Source organism: Entelurus aequoreus, linkage group LG09, assembly GCF_033978785.1.
Source record: "Entelurus aequoreus isolate RoL-2023_Sb linkage group LG09, RoL_Eaeq_v1.1, whole genome shotgun sequence".
Classification (NCBI taxonomy): domain Eukaryota; kingdom Metazoa; phylum Chordata; class Actinopteri; order Syngnathiformes; family Syngnathidae; genus Entelurus; species Entelurus aequoreus.
The window spans coordinates 29332311-29353919 of NC_084739.1; the positions used below are offsets into that span (position 1 = coordinate 29332311).

The 21609-nt window shown below is 41.1% G+C and overlaps 1 protein-coding gene across 3 annotated transcripts in view; it reads right to left on the bottom strand.

The window, feature by feature from the left end:
• heatr5b (HEAT repeat containing 5B) overlaps positions 1-21609 on the bottom strand; it is a 37703-nt gene that overhangs the window by 4650 nt on the left and 11444 nt on the right. For all 3 annotated transcript variants that reach the window (XM_062058514.1, XM_062058513.1, XM_062058512.1), the window contains exons 8-33: positions 21348-21597; positions 20285-20440; positions 19928-20178; positions 19706-19817; positions 19473-19625; positions 16331-16430; positions 16148-16257; positions 14428-14591; positions 14123-14298; positions 12508-12613; positions 12221-12411; positions 11919-12078; positions 11586-11775; positions 10242-10411; positions 9064-9205; positions 8785-8964; positions 8428-8679; positions 8056-8237; positions 7885-7953; positions 7366-7545; positions 6709-6943; positions 6258-6485; positions 5857-5984; positions 4662-4806; positions 2728-3000; positions 1037-1261 (exon numbers count right to left, since the gene is read on the bottom strand). In XM_062058514.1, coding sequence (XP_061914498.1) covers positions 1037-1261; positions 2728-3000; positions 4662-4806; positions 5857-5984; positions 6258-6485; positions 6709-6943; positions 7366-7545; positions 7885-7953; positions 8056-8237; positions 8428-8679; positions 8785-8964; positions 9064-9205; positions 10242-10411; positions 11586-11775; positions 11919-12078; positions 12221-12411; positions 12508-12613; positions 14123-14298; positions 14428-14591; positions 16148-16257; positions 16331-16430; positions 19473-19625; positions 19706-19817; positions 19928-20178; positions 20285-20440; positions 21348-21597 — 4528 coding nt within the window. The remainder of the gene's footprint in view (positions 1-1036; positions 1262-2727; positions 3001-4661; positions 4807-5856; positions 5985-6257; positions 6486-6708; positions 6944-7365; positions 7546-7884; positions 7954-8055; positions 8238-8427; positions 8680-8784; positions 8965-9063; positions 9206-10241; positions 10412-11585; positions 11776-11918; positions 12079-12220; positions 12412-12507; positions 12614-14122; positions 14299-14427; positions 14592-16147; positions 16258-16330; positions 16431-19472; positions 19626-19705; positions 19818-19927; positions 20179-20284; positions 20441-21347; positions 21598-21609) is intronic.

Here is a 21609-nt window from a genome sequence, read left to right on the forward strand (position 1 = left end):
AATGTTCACTACAGACATCATACAAATTCACTATTCATGGAGTTAAAGCAACTTAAACTGCACGATGTAATCAACTTTAAAACTGCTCAAATTATGTTTAGGGCATCCCAAAACTCTCTACCATCAAATATACAGAACCTATTCCAGGATAGAGGTGCTCACCATAGTTACAGTCTAAGAGGAAACAAATTATATTTTCCTAAATTTAGAACAACTTTAAAATCAATGTGCATTTCAGTGCGTGAAATCAGTCTGTGGAACAACTTAGGGGACGAGTTAAAAACCTGTTCTAACATTATTCAATTTAAAAGACTGTTTAAAAAAGAAGTAATGAAGAGGTACGAGGAGGAAAGAGAGTGATGCCCTTAGCACAGAGCGATGTCAGAGAGTGTTTGGGCCTGTGTGTGTGTGTGTGTGTGTTTTGTCTCGCCTTGTCTTGTCTCATAGTAACAATGGTACTATTGTATTGTTAGTGTACAGGAGCTTTTCTTGTTTTTGTTTGTATAGTATTGTTCTTGTATTATATTGTTTATGTGGAATGAGTGAGAGGGGTTGGGATATTATAAGCATTTGCTTCATCCAACCCCTTTTCAAGCCTTGCATAAATGTCTCTGCCAAAATGTAAAAAAAAAGAAAAAAAAAAGTGTGTTGTTGTACAGTGCAGGTTTGAAATAAATAATTCAATTCAATTCAATTCAACTTCTTTAGTTATGCGAGTAGTGTTCCTCAAGATTCCATTTTAGGTCCTCTCTTTTTCATCATTTGGGCTATTCAACTGGTGGCCCGCATGTTTAGTTAAAAAAAACTTGTGAGACACTCACATATGATCTTTGACTAGTTTTTTTTGCAGAAGGTCCTTAAAAACAGCATAGCACTCCTGTAACTCTGACAAATAGACCAAAATCAAATGGTTGGTTCTCGCGAATATACAAATTAAGAATAATAATACAAGCTTTCTATTATTAGCTAAGCTTCCTCGAAATGAGCCCCCTAAAACAATTTAGTTTATTATCCCTGATGTAGAGTATGTGCGAACCTGGCTGTGAGTCCTCAAGTACAGAGGCCAGACTGCTTCTCACAAGGGCAGTCCACTGCGCCTGCAGGTTATCCACATGAGCCACTGGGGAGGTGATAATGGTCTTGATTCCCTGCAGCGCAGCAGACACGGACGTAGATACTGAGTTGTCAGCAGTCTTGACTGCAGTTTCTCTCAGCACCCCCGTAATTAAAAAGAGCACAGTAGGTAGGATGGTCATGCTGCCTGCAAACAGAAACCATGAGAACATGGGCATAGGTTCATGGTGACTATCACAACAGTCAATTTAAAAGCACAATGTCTTGCAGGCAATGGTATTCCATCCAAACGCAGTCTTTAAAAAAGAAAAATGTTACTATAAAAAAGAACAACTTTTCAAAACTTCAAGTTGCATTTTGTGCAATGACAGGCATTTTTTGTTGGGTTCTCTATAGATAAGCACTTAGTCTTATTGGACCAAATGTACATGATGGCTAACAACATAGACCTTTGTGATACCGGATGTAAGAAGACATAGGTTTTTACAAATGTCAATGTATGTGTCGAATGCAAAATTGAGTGGCGTATAGATTGTAGCAGTGGTTCCAAACTGGCACCAACTACCACCCCTTAATGACGACCGGCACAGTTTTCCAACTCAAATAACTTATATTTCATGAAAAGACAATCAAAGTGCAGTTTGATTTTTGAGGTAGTGCAAAATAGTACACTGTGTCAGTTTAATGGTCATATCAGAAACAAGTTTGTACCTACAAACTAAAAAAAAACTTGAACATAAAGTGTCTTCAAAGGTTTTCAGTACAAGATATATTTGCACGTGTTCGATCAGAGCAACTGGACTTGGATGAGAGGTGAAACATCTTCAAGAAGGTCAAACAAGATGAGGAGCTCTGATTCAACGCTTCAGACAAACAAAAAGTGTGATTCAAAAAGATTCAAATATAGAAATGTAACTTTTCTTTTGATGAAATCAATAGGTAAGTTCAATAAAAAAAATAGTAACGCAAGGCCTCTCAGTCCGCTAGTCATACCTAGGAGTCTTCATTGTGGGTAGAATTCCCCCATGCAACATAACTTAAACTGCTAAAATAAGCTTATGGCGCGCTCTTTACCCGCAGATGTGTCCCTCGCCTGCATTTCCTGAGCTACAGATGGCAAGGTTACATCTCCACTCCGCAGAATTCTTATTACTTATGGAGTATATGTGAATAAATTGAGAACAGGAAGTGAACAAAAGTGTTAGCAACTGCTATGTAAAAGTAAAGGGGTAGGATTAAATAAGCTCTGCTTCTTCCTACTCCTTTTCGAACATGTTGAAAAGAGAAACTTCAAATTGTGATGTATCATGTTGTGTGCATGCATGTTCGAAATGAACTCAAACTCAACTCCACTCAACGCCTTTCCCTTCCCAGTCAAACTTGACAAGGTCGCCCAAAAACATGTCACACACCTCGTAGCAAGTGAATAGCACAAATTAGAACGCAAAGGTGCAATACAAGACATTATAACATTCTTGTATGATTTGTGACCCACTAAAAAAGGGGCCACCATCCACCATTTGAGAATCACTGGATTGAAGCGATATGATTCCAAAGTGTGGTATTCTTAGTGAGGCAATAAATTAACATTGTTTTGCTTAAATTCCTATCTACATGGTATGTGCATGTATGTGCAACTGTAGAATCTCGTACCAGCAGGAGAGCAGAGCGAGGGTAGTTCAGCCAGAATGGCAACCGTGTTTGCCACAAGACGTGCGCTCTCCTCCGGTAGTCGCTGAGGCCTCATCGGCACATGGCTCGGTGACTCCTTCACACGTGTATTGAGCTGAGGTAAGTGACGGACCAGGATGAAAACCAGCAGCTCCATTGAAGCAAACACCAAAGAGCTGCCTGGGACGAGCTCGCCTGTCTCTCCCCCTTCGCCTAGGATGAGTTGAGAATCAATCTGGCCTTCCTTCACTTTGCCTGTGAAAATTACCACTGTTATTTAGAGTGGTGAAACTGCCATAACCATTAATATAACAATAAGAAAATAGATAGCCTCATTAATACTTAAAGGTGCCATATGTAGTAATGTGGCCAGAAATGGTACTGCAATCACAGTCAAAATTCTGTAGTCCCCTCCCACTCTCCCTGACTGAGGTTGCCAGATACGCAGCCGAATCGGAATCCTACTCCAAGGAACTTCAAATGGCAATCGACGAGTCCTAAGCTGTAGGTTTGTCTTGTTTATGCTTCTTGCAAGATGGTTTACGAAGTAATAATGCCACATTTTACTGATGTCGATTAGCCAAATGTATTTGTAAAGTTACGCAGCAATATTTTTGTCGGGAGTCGGGACAGATTGTTGGCATTACCCTGCTAAAATGTCTAGTTTGACCGCACGGACCACTTTTGAAATAATTATATATAATAATGTATAATACATCGTATAAGCCTACTGTGATGGCAAGCCAAGGCCAACAGTAAAATTATCGCCACATTTTGTTCTGCATAACTCCATATTGCATCCAAACTGCATTCTCTTCCATGTACGCACATCACCATCTTTCAGTGCAATTCAATGAGCCAACCCATGTTATGCAAAAACCACGTTACGCATAACTCATATAGCCTACTACCCTGTCAATACACAATGTAGACAATCATTACATGTAATGCATATTTTGCCAAGCAAATACCACCCCATGTGTGCCTGTTGCACATACAGTACCAGAAACCACAATTAGCCGTGCTAATGTTGGAATGCATTTCCTCAGCGTATCAGCATATTGAGAACGAAATAGGCACTGACACTACCCATATCCACATAGGTTTTTCTTGAATTGTGCTGTCAACATAACGTTAACATTGAATTATATTGCCCTGTCAGTTGGATGACACATAAACATACAGGCTAACGGGCATATACAGTATTTCCCCCGTTAGCTGTCTATGTGTCATTGACCGGGCTAGCATTACACTAGGAGTTGAGCACCACCATACTAAGCATTCGTTGCATGAACATACTAGCTTGTTAGGCAAGATCATATAGTTTACATATGAAATGTCCATTTCCATTTATTACAAGTAATAAAAAAAACGTAAATGCCTTACTTACCTATCAAGGAGAAAATTAGATTAAAAAATCTTCTCCGCCTTCAATCGTCTTCATCTTTCAAAGGCATCCCTGATACAAATCCTCGTTTTGTTCCCGGCTTTGTCATGAATAAGTTGAGAATCGTAACGGCGCCTCTTAGATTAACTAAAGTCTGACATGTTTAGTAACTTTACCAGTGGCAATAGCTCGACAAACAGGGCAGTGTGTAGCTGGCAACCTGGATGTGACACATTCATGGACTCAAACGGTGGAGGGCAGGGCATCAAAATGAAAACAATAATATTTCGGGGCTGTAAATCAAATTTTGAAATGAGCATATCCCGGCTGAACTACCGTTATCAGTTATAAAGGTATTCGAAAAGAACATGATTTATTAATGCCTTTTGACATATCAGGCCCATTTAATGAAGACTTGACATGAAATTATTACATATGGCACCTTTAAGAGTAATGTTATTAACATTTACTGTGGAAAGAATATGTTTAGTAAGTTCACATAACAGTTTTGGCAGGGAATCGTTCTGACCCTTGTTATTCTTTTGTTGCTGCAAATGGTTTAGTGCGGCTCTAATGGTCTCCTGTACCACAGCAGTAACCTGGAGCTGGATGACAGGAGGGTCCCGGGTCAGCAGCAGTCTGTGAAGTACATTCAGGAGCTCCACTGCCAACAGCTGGAACAGAAGTAACAAGGTGAATGAGACGCGTACCAAACAAACACTCAAAGATCAATTAAACATCTGTTGTGGCCCTCACAACTCTGAATATTACATACAAATAGACAATTCAAAAGGTCCTCCTAACCAATAAATCTACTGCTATAAGTTACTGTTTGATTGAGCACCCAAGTGGCCTTTGTTACTTCGTAAAGGCACTAAACATCACATGGCCATGTTGTATTTATCAGATGTTTGCACCTGGCAAATGTGTCACTTGAACTACAACGAGCGAGCCACAGGATAAATCAGGGGTCTCAAACTCAATTTATTTAACGACCAGTGTGTTGTAACCCCACAGTAAAATGACAATAAAAGGTGAATCGGAATGCATATATATTTCTAAAATTTCACTTGATCAAACATTTTCTAACATACTTTTCTTATTTTGTAGATTGCACACTACGAAATTATACGAGTATGTACTATAATTTCAGCTGATACCGCATCAGATTTATATAGGTATCGACCAACACTCATGGGTCAAATATCGGTATCGTATTGGAACTGAAAATATATCCGGACACCTCAGTATTTACCACCCATTGTGCGCAGACCGCAAATACACTCAACTAAAAAGTTAGATAGAGGGCCACAGAATATGAGACAGCGGGCCACAGAATATGAGACAGTGGGCCACAGAATATGGGCCTGCGGAACCCCAAAATATGGGCCGGCACACGACAAAATATGGTCCAGCGGTGCAAAAAATATGGTGTTGCGGGCTGAGTTTAAGACTCCTGATATAGATATTCCTTTAAAACATGTAAAATTTAACTAAAAAAAGAACAACCAAGTTTGCCTTTAAATATTGCAAATTTAAAAACATCTAGTCATATTTACAGCATTAAAGGTATAGGCAAAAAGCTTTAGAATTGGTATAATTGTGTTACAACCACTGGTGTTGCACTTCAAAAAGGCTGCCTACCTACTGTACAACCTTTCCTGCTTTACAACCTTTACTGCTTTGACACCACTGTATTTCTTACTCCTTTTTTTTTTTTTTACCTGGTCCTCTGCAATATGGGTCTTTGCACAGGGACACTCTAGCAGAGTGGACAAGGCCTGGAGGCAGGACATGACATGCTCAATGGGTTCCTCGGGCCTGGGAAAGCAAAGGAACTCTATACTGACACCTGAGAGACAAATGAGAAAATAGGCTTAGGGCATGTTCACACATTTATTTTTCTTTATCTTCCTACAACATTTCACGGCAGGTGCAGGAAAGTGGCAAAAGTGAAGTAAACAAAACCAAAACTGCGCCCCTAGTACTAAAGTGTAAAATAACCCTGTGCCATGTTGTATGGATGAAGTCACAAAGGTGTTGCCGGGTTATTAATGATAATGTGAGCAATCACCGAAAGAAAACCCTGTACTACAATTAATATCCGTGAATCCAATGTTTGTACCTAACATTAGATGTATCCTGTCTTTGACAGACTCCTCAAAGGTCTTTGCAGTCGACGAGGCTCCTGAGTGGAGAGCAGGAACCTTGGAGGAAACCTCTTCTTTTTCCTCACAAGCTCCAAAGCCAGTGCTGCTCAGCCATAATGCCACAGCATGCAGTACAGGAGCCCAAGAGCCGCGATAATGAAGCCTTGCTGTGTCTATCGTCTCTGGAGTATAAAACGCACCACCTGAACACACATCAAGTGAGATTTGAATTTTTTTGCACAATATTTATTTGTTATGTGCCAAGCCATTTTAAATCTGTATGTCTCCCATTGTAATGTTGACAATAATGTGCCAAAATGATTAATTTTGAAAAGTACAACAAAAACTTAAAAACATATATTCATCAACATAAAATAAAAGATGGGCATCAAATAGAAAAGACAAAATCATTGCCTGGTGTTGTACCATCAGGAGGCAGCTGACTGGAAAACTCAGCAGGCAGAGTGAGCAGAGCATAGTCACGGAGCATGGCCAACCACAGTCGACTCAGCGAGGGCAGCTCAGGCTGCACTAAAGTGATGAGACTGTCAGGTGGAAGCACATCTGCACCCAGATCATCTTCATCCTCATCTCCACTTCGTATTGTTTTATCAGGCTTTGCCTCTGCCTCTTTCTTTATCTTCATCGCCACCACATAAACCTGCGCAATAGCATTATTCATGCATTAGTCTCTATATTCTTTACATCAGTGATTCTCAAACTGTGGTACGCGTACCACTCCATCTACTTGTATGTCAAAGAATCACTTAACTAAATATTGTGATGTAAATCATTATATAAGTACAGTGTTGTATTTTCCTATATTCAAACACAGTGTTACTATTCAAACTGTGTGTAATGTTACAGTGGCCAAAAATATTAAATGTACTTGTTAAACAAAACCTCTGCCTTGTTTTAATGACTACTGTATTTTAATGTTGGTCAAATAGTCGTACTTGGAGAGCAAAGTGTTTTCTGAGGTGATACTTCGTGAAAAAAGTTTGAGAACCACTTCTTTACACTAGTCAAAATAAACGAATCTGGGAGAGTGCACCAAACAGAGAGCAAAGTCTTAGGTCTCACCTCTGCCCATGCTTTCAACACAGCCAGTTTCTCCATCGTGGTGGCACTTTCACTGTATAGCTGACTGGATGAACCCTTTCCAGCTTGCGCCTTGTCCAGTGATGACACAAGCAGGTTGTGGACTCGCCGCAGGTCATTAAGGTCACTTACAACACCACTACCAATCCATGTGCTACACACCTGTAGCCACATTCAAGGATAAAAGTGACCAAACTCTTCATTATAGCTCTCAATTCAGCTTGCACATTCTCGTTATACATTGCACATACCAAATCTATGCCATTTGAGTGGACAGAGTGTAAAACAAAAGTTGTTTGTTTTTTTCCACAGTTATGCTCTTTTACACATAATATGCAATTCACACAGAATATACATGCTTTGGAAGCTTTACATGCAGTACAAAGCAAGGATACAATCATAAAACGTAGATATTCAAATACACTGCCTTATCTGATTAAATCCTTGCAATTGAGCTATCATTGGAAAATAATATGACTATAAACAATCAAAGTGACTTACCTGGCATGCTTTAGCGGTTATATCAGAAGGTGTATCAGGAGAAAAAGCAGGTCTAAGAGCCGCTCCAACCTAAACACACGTTCAATTTGACCCTAGGTGTTTATATTTACTGTGTATCTTTAGTATTGGCTTTTGCCATACTACTGAATTCCTACTAAGTTCTTGACTCACATTGGCCTGGTATTGTTCCAAGATAACATGCCCTGGAAACTCGGGCTCGGGAACAGAGGCAAACTTTTTAATGATGTCTTCCAGAGCCTGCAGACCAGCCATCCTCAGTTGGTTACTGTGGTCTGTGGCTGCCATGAAGGCCATCCGAATGAGATCAGACAAATGGAGCACCAACAGATCTCCTAGACAAAGAAAGATGGGAAGGAAATTGAAGGATTGTGTGGGTAATGCACATGAATGTAAGGAATGTAACTGAGTGAGTCATCTATTCATCAGTCAGAAAATAGACAAATGTCTGTTTTATCCTTTTGCAAGGCTCTACACATTGACGTTGATATGTGTCAGTGTTTTCCAAAAGGTGAGGTGTTCTACCTTTGGGGTTCTTGGATTTTGCAGAACGTGCAGCTGCCACGTCAAAGTGCGCTTTGTCTGCATTCTCACAAAGCAGGATGATGCGGCACAAACAATCTGCAGCAAACACCCGTGTCACCCAACGAGGAGCCACTGAAGGCTTAGGCTTGTCATCTTCGCCTAGACCCGTGAACATGATGTCATCGTCCATCTCGTCTTTTTTCTCAGAGTCTTCATCTTTTTCCACCTCAAATGCAACAGCTCCTCCTACATCTGAAAGGGCAGATGAACATATGCACTGAAAAGAGAAGAATCCCTTCATGGTATCTCATTTTGAGACAATTATAATGGACCATGTTCTTCCCTTTTTCTAGTCACCTGTTGTTGCAGCAAGGACATCCTTGCAGAGTTTAAGCCAATGAGAAAGCTTTTCTACAGCAAGCGATGACAGCATGTGGCCCAGTGTGTCATGAATATCAGAGCACAGCTTCCTGTCGGTTTCATGATCCAGCATACCAAATAGTGCCCCCTCCAGCCCCGTCTCAGTGATGTTCAGATCTGAACCAGGCACAAAGTCGAAAGAAGTAAAACACCAGTGTCTCGTTGAAAATCCTGACTGCACAAAATGTTGTTGTCAGTATCCTGGTTTGCACTCACTTGCAACATTTTTACCATCCCCTGCCTTCTTTGCCAGGCTCATGGCATACTCGCACACCTCAGAAGCCTCTCTCTGAGCAAGTTGTCTTAAGCAGGCTACAGCAGCGCGCCTCAACAATAGGTGAGAACTGCAAAGGTGCACCTACAGAAGTTCCCATCATATGGCAAATATATTACTCCAACAGTCAGAAATATTTGCTGGTATCAAAGCTATCATTTAAACACAGAATTTAAAAAATCCAAACTCGGGCTGCAATGATCTATCAATTAGAAAAAAGCTTTGATTTGTATTTTTGTTGCATTGATGATTCATTTAGTAAGTAAAATACACAAACATTGTTTTCGCAAGACTGATCTAATTGGGCGCACATAAGAGCGGTGCACCTATTCATGATGCATCTCGCACTGTGGGTGATGTGGTCTGTGTGTGTGTGTGTAGAGAAACAGCAGCGTGCTGAGAGATGGCTCAAAGAAAACAACAACAAGCTAGCAAGAGAGCAACGGGCCAAAATAATACAATAGAAAGGTTTTGTGAACTGTCAAACAGAGCTGGCATTTCAGAGTATCACTACACCGATGATGCAGCATTTTACTGGAAAGAATCTTGCATATTTAAAAGCAGCAAACAAGCAGAAAAAAGGTAAACATCTATTTTGGCAGCTCACACCATTTCATGTTTGACTTGCATGACAAATATGAAGACATGTTAGCATAATGCTAATAAGTGGTTTATCCCAAACTCAAACACTGTGCCTCCAATTAATACCTTTTTCAAATGTGTTACATATTTTTTCACTCAATTTATCATTCGTTATCAGTCTTTTTGTTTAGTTTGGTTATTTATTTTCTATTGCCTGGTTTTTGGCTACACTGTTGTTGTTATTTTACTCATTCTTTTAATAAACATAGGTTATTTATAGTGATGCTCCCATGATAGAAGTACAATTTCATTGGTATGTGCATTTAAAAGAAGAAAGAAGAAAGTTCATTAGAAAAATCCTTTTTCATGTAAACTATGTTCTTAAAAGGCGCATTGAGGCTAGAAAGTGTGTATTAGTCAATTACTTGATTAATTGAACAGACTAATTGATAGATTACACTGTTACTAAAATAATTGCTAGCTGCAGCCCTACTCCAAACTAAGAGAAAAATGTCAAATAAATTCCCAATCATCTTACACAAAGACAGGGCACCAAGCTTGAGAGATTGACATGGCGAGGAGCAAACATGTGTAACTGCTGCAGACATGAGATGGCGGCTGCTTGCACCAGAGAGTCTGAGTGATCCTGCATTATTGCGCAGCCAACCAGGCAGGATGAGCGGATGGTGGAGATGGTGGCACCATTTCCTATAAGTAGTCAACATATAGGGATTATGTAGGTAGGAGAAAACACAAGGATATACCATTTTTTTTGCCAGTTAAAGGGGAACTGCACTTTTTTTTTAATTTTGCCTATCGTTCAAATTCATTATGAGAGACAAAAAGGCAGATGTTTTTTTTGTTATGCATTTTGACTCGTAAATAAAAGTCAGCTTAAAATTGAGTTAATGGGAGGTCCTCTATACTGCCCATAAAGCCCTCTAAATATTCATCCAAAAAGCGCTAACAATACTCCATTTACATTCTTTGACCTGAATAGTTAGTAAGTATTAGTAATATTGTTATTATAAGCGCTAAGGCAAACAAACTATTTTTAGTGGCGCATTGTCACAGAGCGCTAACAAGCTTGTTGCTGCTATATTGACGTCATGAGCTGGCGAGCTGCTTTCTCGACTAGGAGCACGTGAAAGTTTATTTTTGAATCATAAATAATTTCTCTCACCTGGATAGTAGAAGGATGAAGACATCATCTGACAAGTTGGGCAACTTTGGCATTCAACTTAGACCAAGAAATGGCGAGAAAGACACGAAAAGGCTCTTATTTATACACCTCTTTTTTCTTCACAAGAATTATGAGTCTTTTCTTCATCTAAACGGGAATATATGAACATCCTAGCAGTCGGCAACCCAGTGACAGCTGACATTGTAAAGTAAGTGATGTTTTATTATGTTTGTTGGCTCTCATAAAGTCTGCAGCAAGTGGTAATCAGTGATGTCATCGTTGTGATGCGTTTATTAAATTAATGCACCAACGTATGCTTAAAATATCAAAATACATAAATATGACATGTTGTAATAAATGTGTCTTTTACTACATTACATATATACATACAGCGTGTATATAAAACCTTAATGGAGGTGTTTGAATGTTTTTAAGCGCTTTATAGGCAGAATAGAGCGACTCCAATAGGCTCCATTGTAAGCAGACTTTTGATCGCATTTATTGAAATATTTAGAATGCATAAAAATAGAAAAACATATGTGCTCTTGTCTTACATAATGATTATGAATGTCCAAAAAAAGTGCAGTTCCCCTTTAACGTCTGTGGATTAATGTTGGTGATACTACCACCTGCTGGTAGAGAAAGCTGAGTGCAAGTGCAAATCAAATTTTTTAATTTTTTTTTGTCAGATAGATTTACCTTGTAACTCTGGACCAACAGTAGTGATAAGGGCTCCCAAGCAACGGCCCAAACACTGATGCACCTCTGTGTGAGACGGGGGAACTGTGAGGAGCAGGGTAAGGACTAGTGACAAGGTAGGCTCCACATAGCCTCTGTACATGGGACCACTTGAGTCCACAATTAGAGCCAAAGAGTGCAAAGCCCATGTCTGTTAAAAAATGGAAAGAATTTATACTTGATAACAGTTCAGAAAGAAATATAATACTGAACATATTTTAAAAACATATTGAAAGCTAAAACACTCCCAAAAATAGACAAATATTTTCCTGTTGAGTATTTATTTCACTGTACCTGAACCTCATGAGAGGATCCATCCTGGGCTAAGGCCAACAGAATGCTAACACTGGTCTTTAAGTGCTGGCCAGAGCCAATTCCTCCAACATATCGATGCAGACAGCCGAGAGCCAGTGAATGACCCGTCCTTGACACCACATCACGGGCTGACTTGAGCCTGATAACAAAGGATAGAAAACAGTATGTATCACTTTAAATCAACATTTCAAACACCATTTTATTTTCTCTCCAGAACAGACGGTCTAATGGGATTCTGTATAAATATAATATCAAAACTGAAGAAGAGTAAATATACTTACTTGTCGAAGCTGGTCTGTGCCATTCTGGCAATGAAAGTAGCCTCTCCCACCACCTGAGCCATTCTGCCGAGGGCCTCACCAGCAGCGCAGCGCAGGATGGGATTGGAATTGTCCATGGCCCCCATCACCAGGGCCAGGGCAGACTTGCGAACCTCCTCAGGGCCCAAAGTACTCTTGTTCTCAGCCAAACCCTTCAAGCAAGGCACAAAACCAGAAAGGCAGGTTATAAATTAATATTATATCAATAAAGAAACACAATAGCCTTTTCTTGCATGGCTTTTTCCTACCTTGAGAGCACTCAGCACAGCAGTGAAGATGTTCAATTGAACGGACTGCTGACGAACACCTTTAGCCTGCTTGATACATTCTGCAAAGTGGTCTAGCATTTGTAACCTAAAAGGTAAACATACAGTATTTAAAACTGAAGTAATCATTTACCTAACTACAAATAAAAACACAGCAAGGAACACAAACAAAGCCACAAACCACAAAGCAAAATACAGTAGTACCTTAACTTAAATTTAAGAGTGTTTTGAGATAACAGCTGTCTCTTGGATAGTTGTTGTCCTTTAAAAGGGGTCATATTATGATTATTTTCTCTATTTAAATCACTTCCTTGGAGTCGAAATAACATGTAATGGTGGTGGTTTTGCAAAAATGTTGCATAGATAATGTTTTACAAACCATTTTCAAGGCGCTTTCTTATTTACGTGCCATGGCCCTCCTCCAGGCAAAGCCCACTTCAACTGTGTCTCCACCCTGTCAGCCATGTTGTAGTTTTTAACGCTTCCATATAGAGTCTAATGACAGATATAAGCCAGAACTCCAATCTACTTTTTATTAGAAATTGCAACTGTGGATGATTTTAGCATGCACAACAAGGGGATAGAGAAAAAGAAGGAACTTATTGACTACAACTTTGGACTACCGTACAATTGGATAAATATAAATAAATAATCTTTAACACACATGGAGATATCCGCTGACGTGACTAAGGCAAAATACATTACTGAAGACTCAAATTCCAAAATTGAAGGAAGTATGAAGGAAGGCAAGATTGTTTTATATGTAAAAAATATTCGCTATCCCTCCATGGTAGATAGACAGATAGTACTTTATTGATTCCTTCAGGAGAGTTCCCTCAGGAAAATTGTATGATATCAAATGTTTGGGACTTATGGAGATCCCAAATAAACAAAAAGGTATCAACAGATAAGAAACATTGGTTTTCCATATAGGAGCCCCTTTAATTTGCAATCATCCTCCCCATTAGTTGGCATAGCAAATGTCAGTGAACATTATCTTATAGCTAGAGATTGACATAATTTCGTTTTTCCAACCATGGCAAAGAAGAAAGTAAGTGTGAAAGACATTGCTGAGAAGAAGTGGATGATATTCATTGAATTAAAAAATAAATCCTTAAAAACAGGGCCTAGTGTGTAGTGTAGACTTGGCGAAGCAATTCGAGCGTAGCACTGCGAGTCTGCACCATACGCAGGAAGAGTTTCATGCCAGCCAGGAATGGTAAAATGAAATTTAAACGGTGGACATGTATCAATTAAAATATGGAGAAGCAGTAGTAAGGAGATACAATAGGATTCCACCAGGTAAATGTTGTACATTATTATAACATTACTTCATAAAACTATTGTAGTTGTTAGTACTACATTCTATTGTATTGTTTTTGATACAATATGTCTTATCTAAAAGTATTCTTTCCTTTTTAAAATGCATGTTACATGTTTAAATATATTTTTTATTATTTCCAATGGGTGTGTTAAGTTAAGAGCTCAGTCATATAACCAATTAAACTTGTAAATTGAGATACTAATGTAATATTTAGACTACGGTCAATGTATGATGAGGATTACAAGTATTAGTGCTCTTGACTTATTTGCTCACCTGTGTTTGAAAGACACATGGGGGAAAACTACTCCAAACAAAGCCACAGAGGCATCTATGACCGACACTCCCAAAGGGAGCGGCCCTGGAATGGCTTCACCAACAGGCACTCGCAAGTAAATGGAGGAGGGATCATGCTCCAGAGCCCCACTGCCAGACGCACTATTATGCTGCAGCTGTTAAACAATAATAGTTTGAATATCAATGGCGTTCAATAGTGGCCCTGAGACCAACTAAAAACATTTCAAATGAACACATAATATCTGCATTTACAGAGCACACATGCTAATTATTAGTCTTTTTACCTGATCCTCAATGGACTTGTGGTCAGTTTCTTGCAACCAGGAGCCCATGAGCACACTGTCATCATAGTGACAGAGAGAGCGCAACAAAGAGGTGGTGGTGTTGGACGAATTGTCGGTCAAAGTGAATTCTGCCACCAGCTCCCTGAGGAGGGCATTAAAGATGCCTACAAGAGCACAGTACAAAGTTGAAAATATCTTAATTTCATCTTCTAAAACTACTGTTGCTGTAGTAAAGTGGACAGCAAAATAAATGTTTTTTTAATGAATAAAAAGAGAAATTGGTTCACTCAAGACAGTTAAACATTTTGAAACCATTGATTGTACAAAACGTGATAAATACATTATTATCACTGCAAAGAATATTTAAATAGTAAGGATGTTTAGTTCAGTGCGTATCTCAGATTTAAGGCCACGGTTCGGGCAAATTTTGGCACAGCGACCCCGAAAGAGACAAGCGGTAGAAAATGGATGGATGGATGGATGGATGAACAACTCTGAGCAGAAATAATTTGCAATGTATAAAATTCTCAAATAAATAAACATTTTCGTCAAAAAATAAATACATTTACAACATGTCTTTTTAGGAAATCACAATGATGTGAGGAACAGTAAGTTGGAACGGTTTTAATTCAAGTTCTGTATTAGCTGAATTGTAGCATTAATAGCACCATTCCTGATCTATACTGAATGACACTGGCACACTATCTAGGTCTTTTTGCCTTGCACTTGTTTGTTTACATGAGGTGTGCATCTGCCCAATATGAAACGACTTGATACGTATTCAGATACACAGAGAACGATACGATTCAGAAACGATAGATTTTGATATGTAACAATTTGATTTGGTAGGATTTGATCCGATTTCCTGCAATGTGATGCAATTTGGTACAGTTTCTTGTTTAATGTAAGATTTTATTTTATGTTATAAATGATTGAAGGTCAGTTCTATCAATGTGGCACTGTTGATCTTCAAATGAATATACATACTATATATACTACTCAGTGGCCTAGTGGTTAGAGTGTCCGCCCTTAGATCGGTAGGTTGTGAGTTCAAACCCCGGCCGAGTCATACCAAAGACTATAAAAATGGGACCCATTACCTCCCTGCTTGGCACTCAGCATCAAGGGTTGGAATTGGGGGTTAAATCACCAAAAATGATTCCCAGGCGTGGCACCGCTGCTGCCCACTGCTCCCCTCACCTCCCAGGGGGTGAACAAGGGGATGGTTCAAATGCAGAGGACAAATTTCACCACACCTAGTGTGTGTGTGACAATCATTGGGACTTTAACTTTAACTTTTAACGTATAGATTTGTGTTGCTTTGACATAACTTTGTCTTCAATTTGAAAAAAAAACATTTTATTTTTCACTAAAGAAGGGTTCGGTGAATGCGCATATGAAACTGGTGGGGTTCGGTACCTCCAACAAGGTTAAGAACCACTGATTTAGAATCATGATTCGAATGTGGAACAACTTTTTTGTGCAAGCCCAGTGTTTTGCAACAGTTACACATTATTCTTGTTCAGGTAATAATCGAAACCCACACTTGAGCAGATGCACCACAATCTCTTGCTAAGAGTGCAACTATTACAGTCTCAATTGTTCTCCAACTCATGAGTCATTCCCCTGCTTATGAAAGTGAGTAGGAAGACCCATTCGATGTTTACCTGAACAGAATTGGTGACATTACACCAATTAACCATAGATAAAAATGTCTTACCTTCGTATGTTTTAGGGGGTAATAGAGCCAAAATGTCGTAGAGCCTTAGTCTCACCATTGCTGCACTTGCTTTCAGATGTGCACCGTGGACTTTAATAATGGCAGGGACACTGAAGAGCCAATAATTTTTTTAAACATTAACCATATGTTCAAGATTGTCATATTGAAAGTCATCCTACTCACTGAGATATCATAGTCATAGCACATTCAATGGGTGTCATCAGCCTTCGAATAACATCTTCTGTCAGCAGCTCGGGACAGTGGGCCACAAAACTGCGCATGGCTATAATAGGAAAGGACAAGATCAGAACAGGTTGACATTGAGTGATGTATAAAGAGGCAGGTAGGGCGGCACAAAAAAAAATTAGATATTTCATAATTTCAATTCATACAAGCATGCGATCCAAATGCTTTTAAAGGGGACCTATTATAAATGATGTATTTTCTGACTTATAAATGTTGTTACAATGTTGGATACTCGCATTAAACAGTGTTAAAGTACCACATTATAAGGTAGTTGGTGCCTGTCGTGGCAGTAATCCTAGAACCCGTTGGTGGACACCGGCGGTGAGGGATGCCGTCAAGCTGAAGAAGGAGTCCTATCGGGTTCTTTTGGCTCATAGGACTCCTGAGGCAGCGGACAGGTACCGACAGGCCAAGCGGTGTGCGGCTTCGGCGGTCGCGGAGGCAAAAACTCGGACATGGGAGGAGTTCAGGGAAGCCATGGAAAACGACTTCCGGACGGCTTCGAAGCGATTCTGGACCACCATCCGCCGCCTCAGGAAGGGGAAGCAGTGCACTATCAACACCGTGTACGGTGAGGATGGTGTTCTGCTGACCTCGACTGCGGATGTTGTGGATCGGTGGAGGGAATACTTCGAAGACCTCCTCAATCCCACCAACACGTCTTCCTATGAGGAAGCAGTGCCTGGGGAATCTGTGGTGGGCTCTCCTATTTCTGGGGCTGAGGTTGCTGAGGTAGTTAAAAAGCTCCTCTGTGGCAAGGCCCCGGGGGTGGATGAGATCCGCCCGGAGTTCCTTAAGGCTCTGGATGCTGTGGGGCTGTCTTGGTTGACAAGACTCTGCAGCATCGCGTGGACATCGGGGGCGGTACCTCTGGATTGGCAGACCGGGGTGGTGGTTCCTCTCTTTAAGAAGGGGAACCGGAGGGTGTGTTCTAACTATCGTGGGATCACACTCCTCAGCCTTCCCGGTAAGGTCTATTCAGGTGTGCTGGAGAGGAGGCTACGCCGGATAGTCGAACCTCGGATTCAGGAGGAACAGTGTGGACCAGCTCTATACTCTCGGCAGGGTCCTTGAGGGTGCATGGGAGTTTGCCCAACCAGTCTACATGTGTTTTGTAGACTTGGAGAAGGCATTTGACCGTGTCCCTCGGGAAGTCCTGTGGGGAGTGCTCAGAGAGTATGGGGTATCGGACTGTCTGATTGTGGCGATCCGCTCCCTGTATGATCAGTGCCCGAGTTTGGTCCGCATTGCCGGCAGTAAGTCGGACACGTTTCCAGTGAGGGTTGGACTCCGCCAAGGCTGCCCTTTGTCACCGATTCTGTTCATAACTTTTATGGACAGAATTTCTAGGCGCAGTCAAGGCGTTGAGGGGATCTGGTTTGGTGGCTGCTGGATTAGGTCTCTGCTTTTTTCAGATGATGTGGTCCTGATGGCTTCATCTGGCCAGGATCTTCAGCTCTCGCTGGATCGGTTCGCAGCTGAGTGTGAAGCGACTGGGATGAGAATCAGCACCTCCAAGTCCGAATCCATGGTTCTCGCCCGGAAAAGGGTGGAGTGCCATCTCCGGGTTGCGGAGGAGACCCTGCCCCAAGTGGAGGAGTTCAAGTACCTCGGAGTCTTGTTCACGAGTGAGGGAAGAGTGGATCGTGAGATCGACAGGCGGATCTGTGCGGGTTCTTTAGTAATGCGGACGCTGTATCGATCCGTTGTGGTGAAGAAGGAGCTGAGCCGGAAGGCAAAGCTCTCAATTTACCGGTCGATCTACGTTCCCATCCTCACCTATGGTCACGAGCTTTGGGTTATGACCGAAAGGACAAGATCACGGGTACAAGCGGCCGAAATGAGTTTCCTCCGCCGGGTGGCGGGGCTCTCCCTTAGAGATAGGGTGAGAAGCTCTGCCATCCGGGGGGAGCTCAAAGTAAAGCCGCTGCTCCTCCACATCGAGAGGAGCCAGATGAGGTGGTTCGGGCATCTGGTCAGGATGCCACCCGATCGCCTCCCTAGGGAGGTGTTTAGGGCACGTCCGGCCGGTAGGAGGCCACGGGGAAGACCCAGGACACGTTGGGAAGACTATGTCTCCCGGCTGGCCTGGGAACGCCTCGGGATCCCCCGGGAGGAGCTGGACGAAGTGGCTGGGGAGAGGGAAGTCTGGGCTTCCCTGCTTAAGTTGCTGCCCCCGCGACCCGACCTCGGATAAGCGGAAGAAGATGGATGGATGGATTATAAGGTTCATGCATTTGGATCTGAGCAGTTTTGGATGCCTCTTTTTACAGGGGTTTTGCAGTCTGGCTACGTTGTGACGTCACAGCGAGGTGGACGTACTTTTTTGGTGTCACAGGTTACATTACCAATAACATTAGGCAAATGACTGTAACAATCCATATTTTGTATCATTACTAGCAACACTAGTATCACTAATACAGTAAGTTGTATTTTTTGCCCTTAAACTTCTCGTGACTTTAGCTCAAGGTTTCTTTTATTTGTTTGATATTGTCATCACTGCCGCAAGTGGTGGAAAAGTGCATTACAACTGAGTACCGCTGCGGCCCATAACAGAAACAGATATTTTCGCACTTGCCCTATGGTTAAGAAACACTGATCTAGACCACAATGACGAGTTTTAAATGTATATCATCATAGGACTCCCTTTGAAAAAAAAAAAAAATTGTACTTGTTCTCCCCGTCCCCAAGCAAGCTTTGCCAGCTAGGACAAGTTGGATCCACTGGCCTGGTTCTACCCGCTGAAAGCTGACGCCTCACTGAGTATCATTAATCAGCTTGCAGGAGGAGCGATCACAAAAACTCACTGACTTTTCTTTTGACTAGACTTTTTCGCATGCATAACTGTTGAGTAAGCAAGGGTGCCATGTTTTTTTACTTGATGAATTATTTTCACTTTTTCAGTCATTCTATTCATTTCTATTAAAAAAAGAATCCCAACAAATTTCCTTCGAGAACCTCTGATTAGGAATGGCATAAATCTTCCCAGAGTATTATGATCTCATTTCTGGGCAAAAAGAGTCCTAATTAAATTTTTTGGCAGAATTGGGCAGCCTGAAACGCAGGTGTCTTGGTTTACCACAGAGTGCTCCAGCTCGGCCTTCCAGGGTCACCTGCCAGGTAAAGGAGTCTCCCCTTGCCTTTTCTGCTTCCAGCTCCTTCTGTGAGCGAGGGAACACGTTTCTCCAGAGTAATAACATCTTTGGAAGGTGATAACGCACCAAGGAAGGACCTGCGTATACATACAAGCAAAAAACAGGAAAATGGGTACTGCTAATAAAAACTCCAGCAAGAGATGACGTTTTAACTCACCCAATGTCATGAGGGCCCCAAGCAGCAGCCATCCAGCCTGTGTGCGCTGCAAGGAGAGTCGGCTGTTCTGAGCCGCTGTCCTCAGGAGGTCTTCAGCTATACTCACCACCAACTACAGTAAAGCAACTATATTTTAATCTAAACCTGATGCGGTCGAACATTCAGAACAAAATTGCAAGATGGGAGTGTGATCTAAAAGGTCTAAACTGCTTATCCACACACCTTGCCCTTAGAGTGCGGTATTCCCAGAGGGCACTGGTGTACGCCTCCAAGAAGAGCTGCCATTGCGAAGCTATACCCGCTCACAGCCTCAGGTGAACTCTTCAGATTGTTAATTCTCTCAGCGCAGCGGTCCAAGAGCGGGGTTAACTGATAGGGCAGTGCCATGGCAATGCAGCGCAGGCACCATGCTGCAGCCAAACGAGCCGCCATGCTGGGGTGTAGCAGCACCGAGGTCACGGTTTCAAGAAGTCCTGGGGACAATTAGCATTAAAAGAAAGTCCAGATACAGTATGTAAGAAATGGTTAGGAATGCTCTGCACTAAGACTATTATAAGATACACAAGTACAGTATCTTACCTATAGAAGGCTCCTGGATGAGAGGTGAAGATGTGGCACTCAGACTCTGAACAATGCTGCCTAACTCTTTTAGGGCACACACCATAACATGCTGGCTGGCCGAGACATCAGCTGCCACGGTCTTGTTCTCCCCATTGAGGTCATTTACAACTGCTTCTGAAATAACAGGTTCCAGAGAAAGGCATCATAATAAATCAATGTCAGTGGCGCAAAACAAAAAGCTAACATATATTGGACAACTTCTTAATTATTTAACTAATTTAAACATGTGACATAATCTGATCAAAAGGCCTTCCGAACGGTGAAAATTAAAAACAAAAACATTACATGTTTGATATTTGTGTTTAATGTTGTGGTTTATTTAGAAATTTGAGCAAAAAAGTGAAAAAAAATATAATTCAAAATGTTTTTCCACATTTAAAAAAAGGACTATTATTATTTTGTTTGGCTGTGAAGATAATTCAAATCAAATAAAAATATAAAATAAAAAACAAAAAAAGCCACTTTTTCCCGCACATTTTACAGGTTAAAAAACAAAGATAAAGAACAATCAATTTGGAATTAAGTACTTTTGTGTTTTTTGTGAAAGAATGTTTGGCGAGAGTAAAAACAAAACAAATAAATAATGCAAATATCTATTGATGCTATGAGCGCAAATGGCTTGTGCCTGCTATGAATGTGCACATTTCCTTCATAGACTGTGCAACTTCTGTATTCAGTGGGGGTTACTACTGTAGATCTGTTACTGATTATTACAATTTGTAATCTAACAAAGAGAGAACTCACTGGCAAATGACACCAAAAGGTATACCAGATGAAAATAAAAAGCATGAGCATATCAAGTGCCAATTTAGTAATGAATGATGATAGTATGATAATGATGAAATCGATAAAAAGGAAGCGAGTGTAGCAGGTAGTGCTAATGTCACTCATAAATCCAAAAAGACAAAAACATTGTGTGATAATGTAACACAAACCATGCAAAATATTCAGAAGCTGAACAGAAAGTGAATTACTCCAGAGAAGTACTTTTTTCTGTAACGATCAGTCCAATCCTGCTTACCTACGGCCCTCATTTGCTTGCTGATGGCTTGGCAAATTTCTTTGCCGGCTGCAATCTGTGCCTTCTCACCGAGTAAGCTGCCCAGAGTGGCACGCAGCATGAAGGAGACACAGCGCCTCGAGTACACCGCTTCGACATGCGTCTGGGTGGCCCTTGGATGAGACACAAGGTCCAAAACGTGGGAGAGGAAGGTGGCAAAGTTGCGCTCCAGCCACTGACCACCGAGTGTCGTCACAAATACAACATAAGCCTGAGGAAAAGG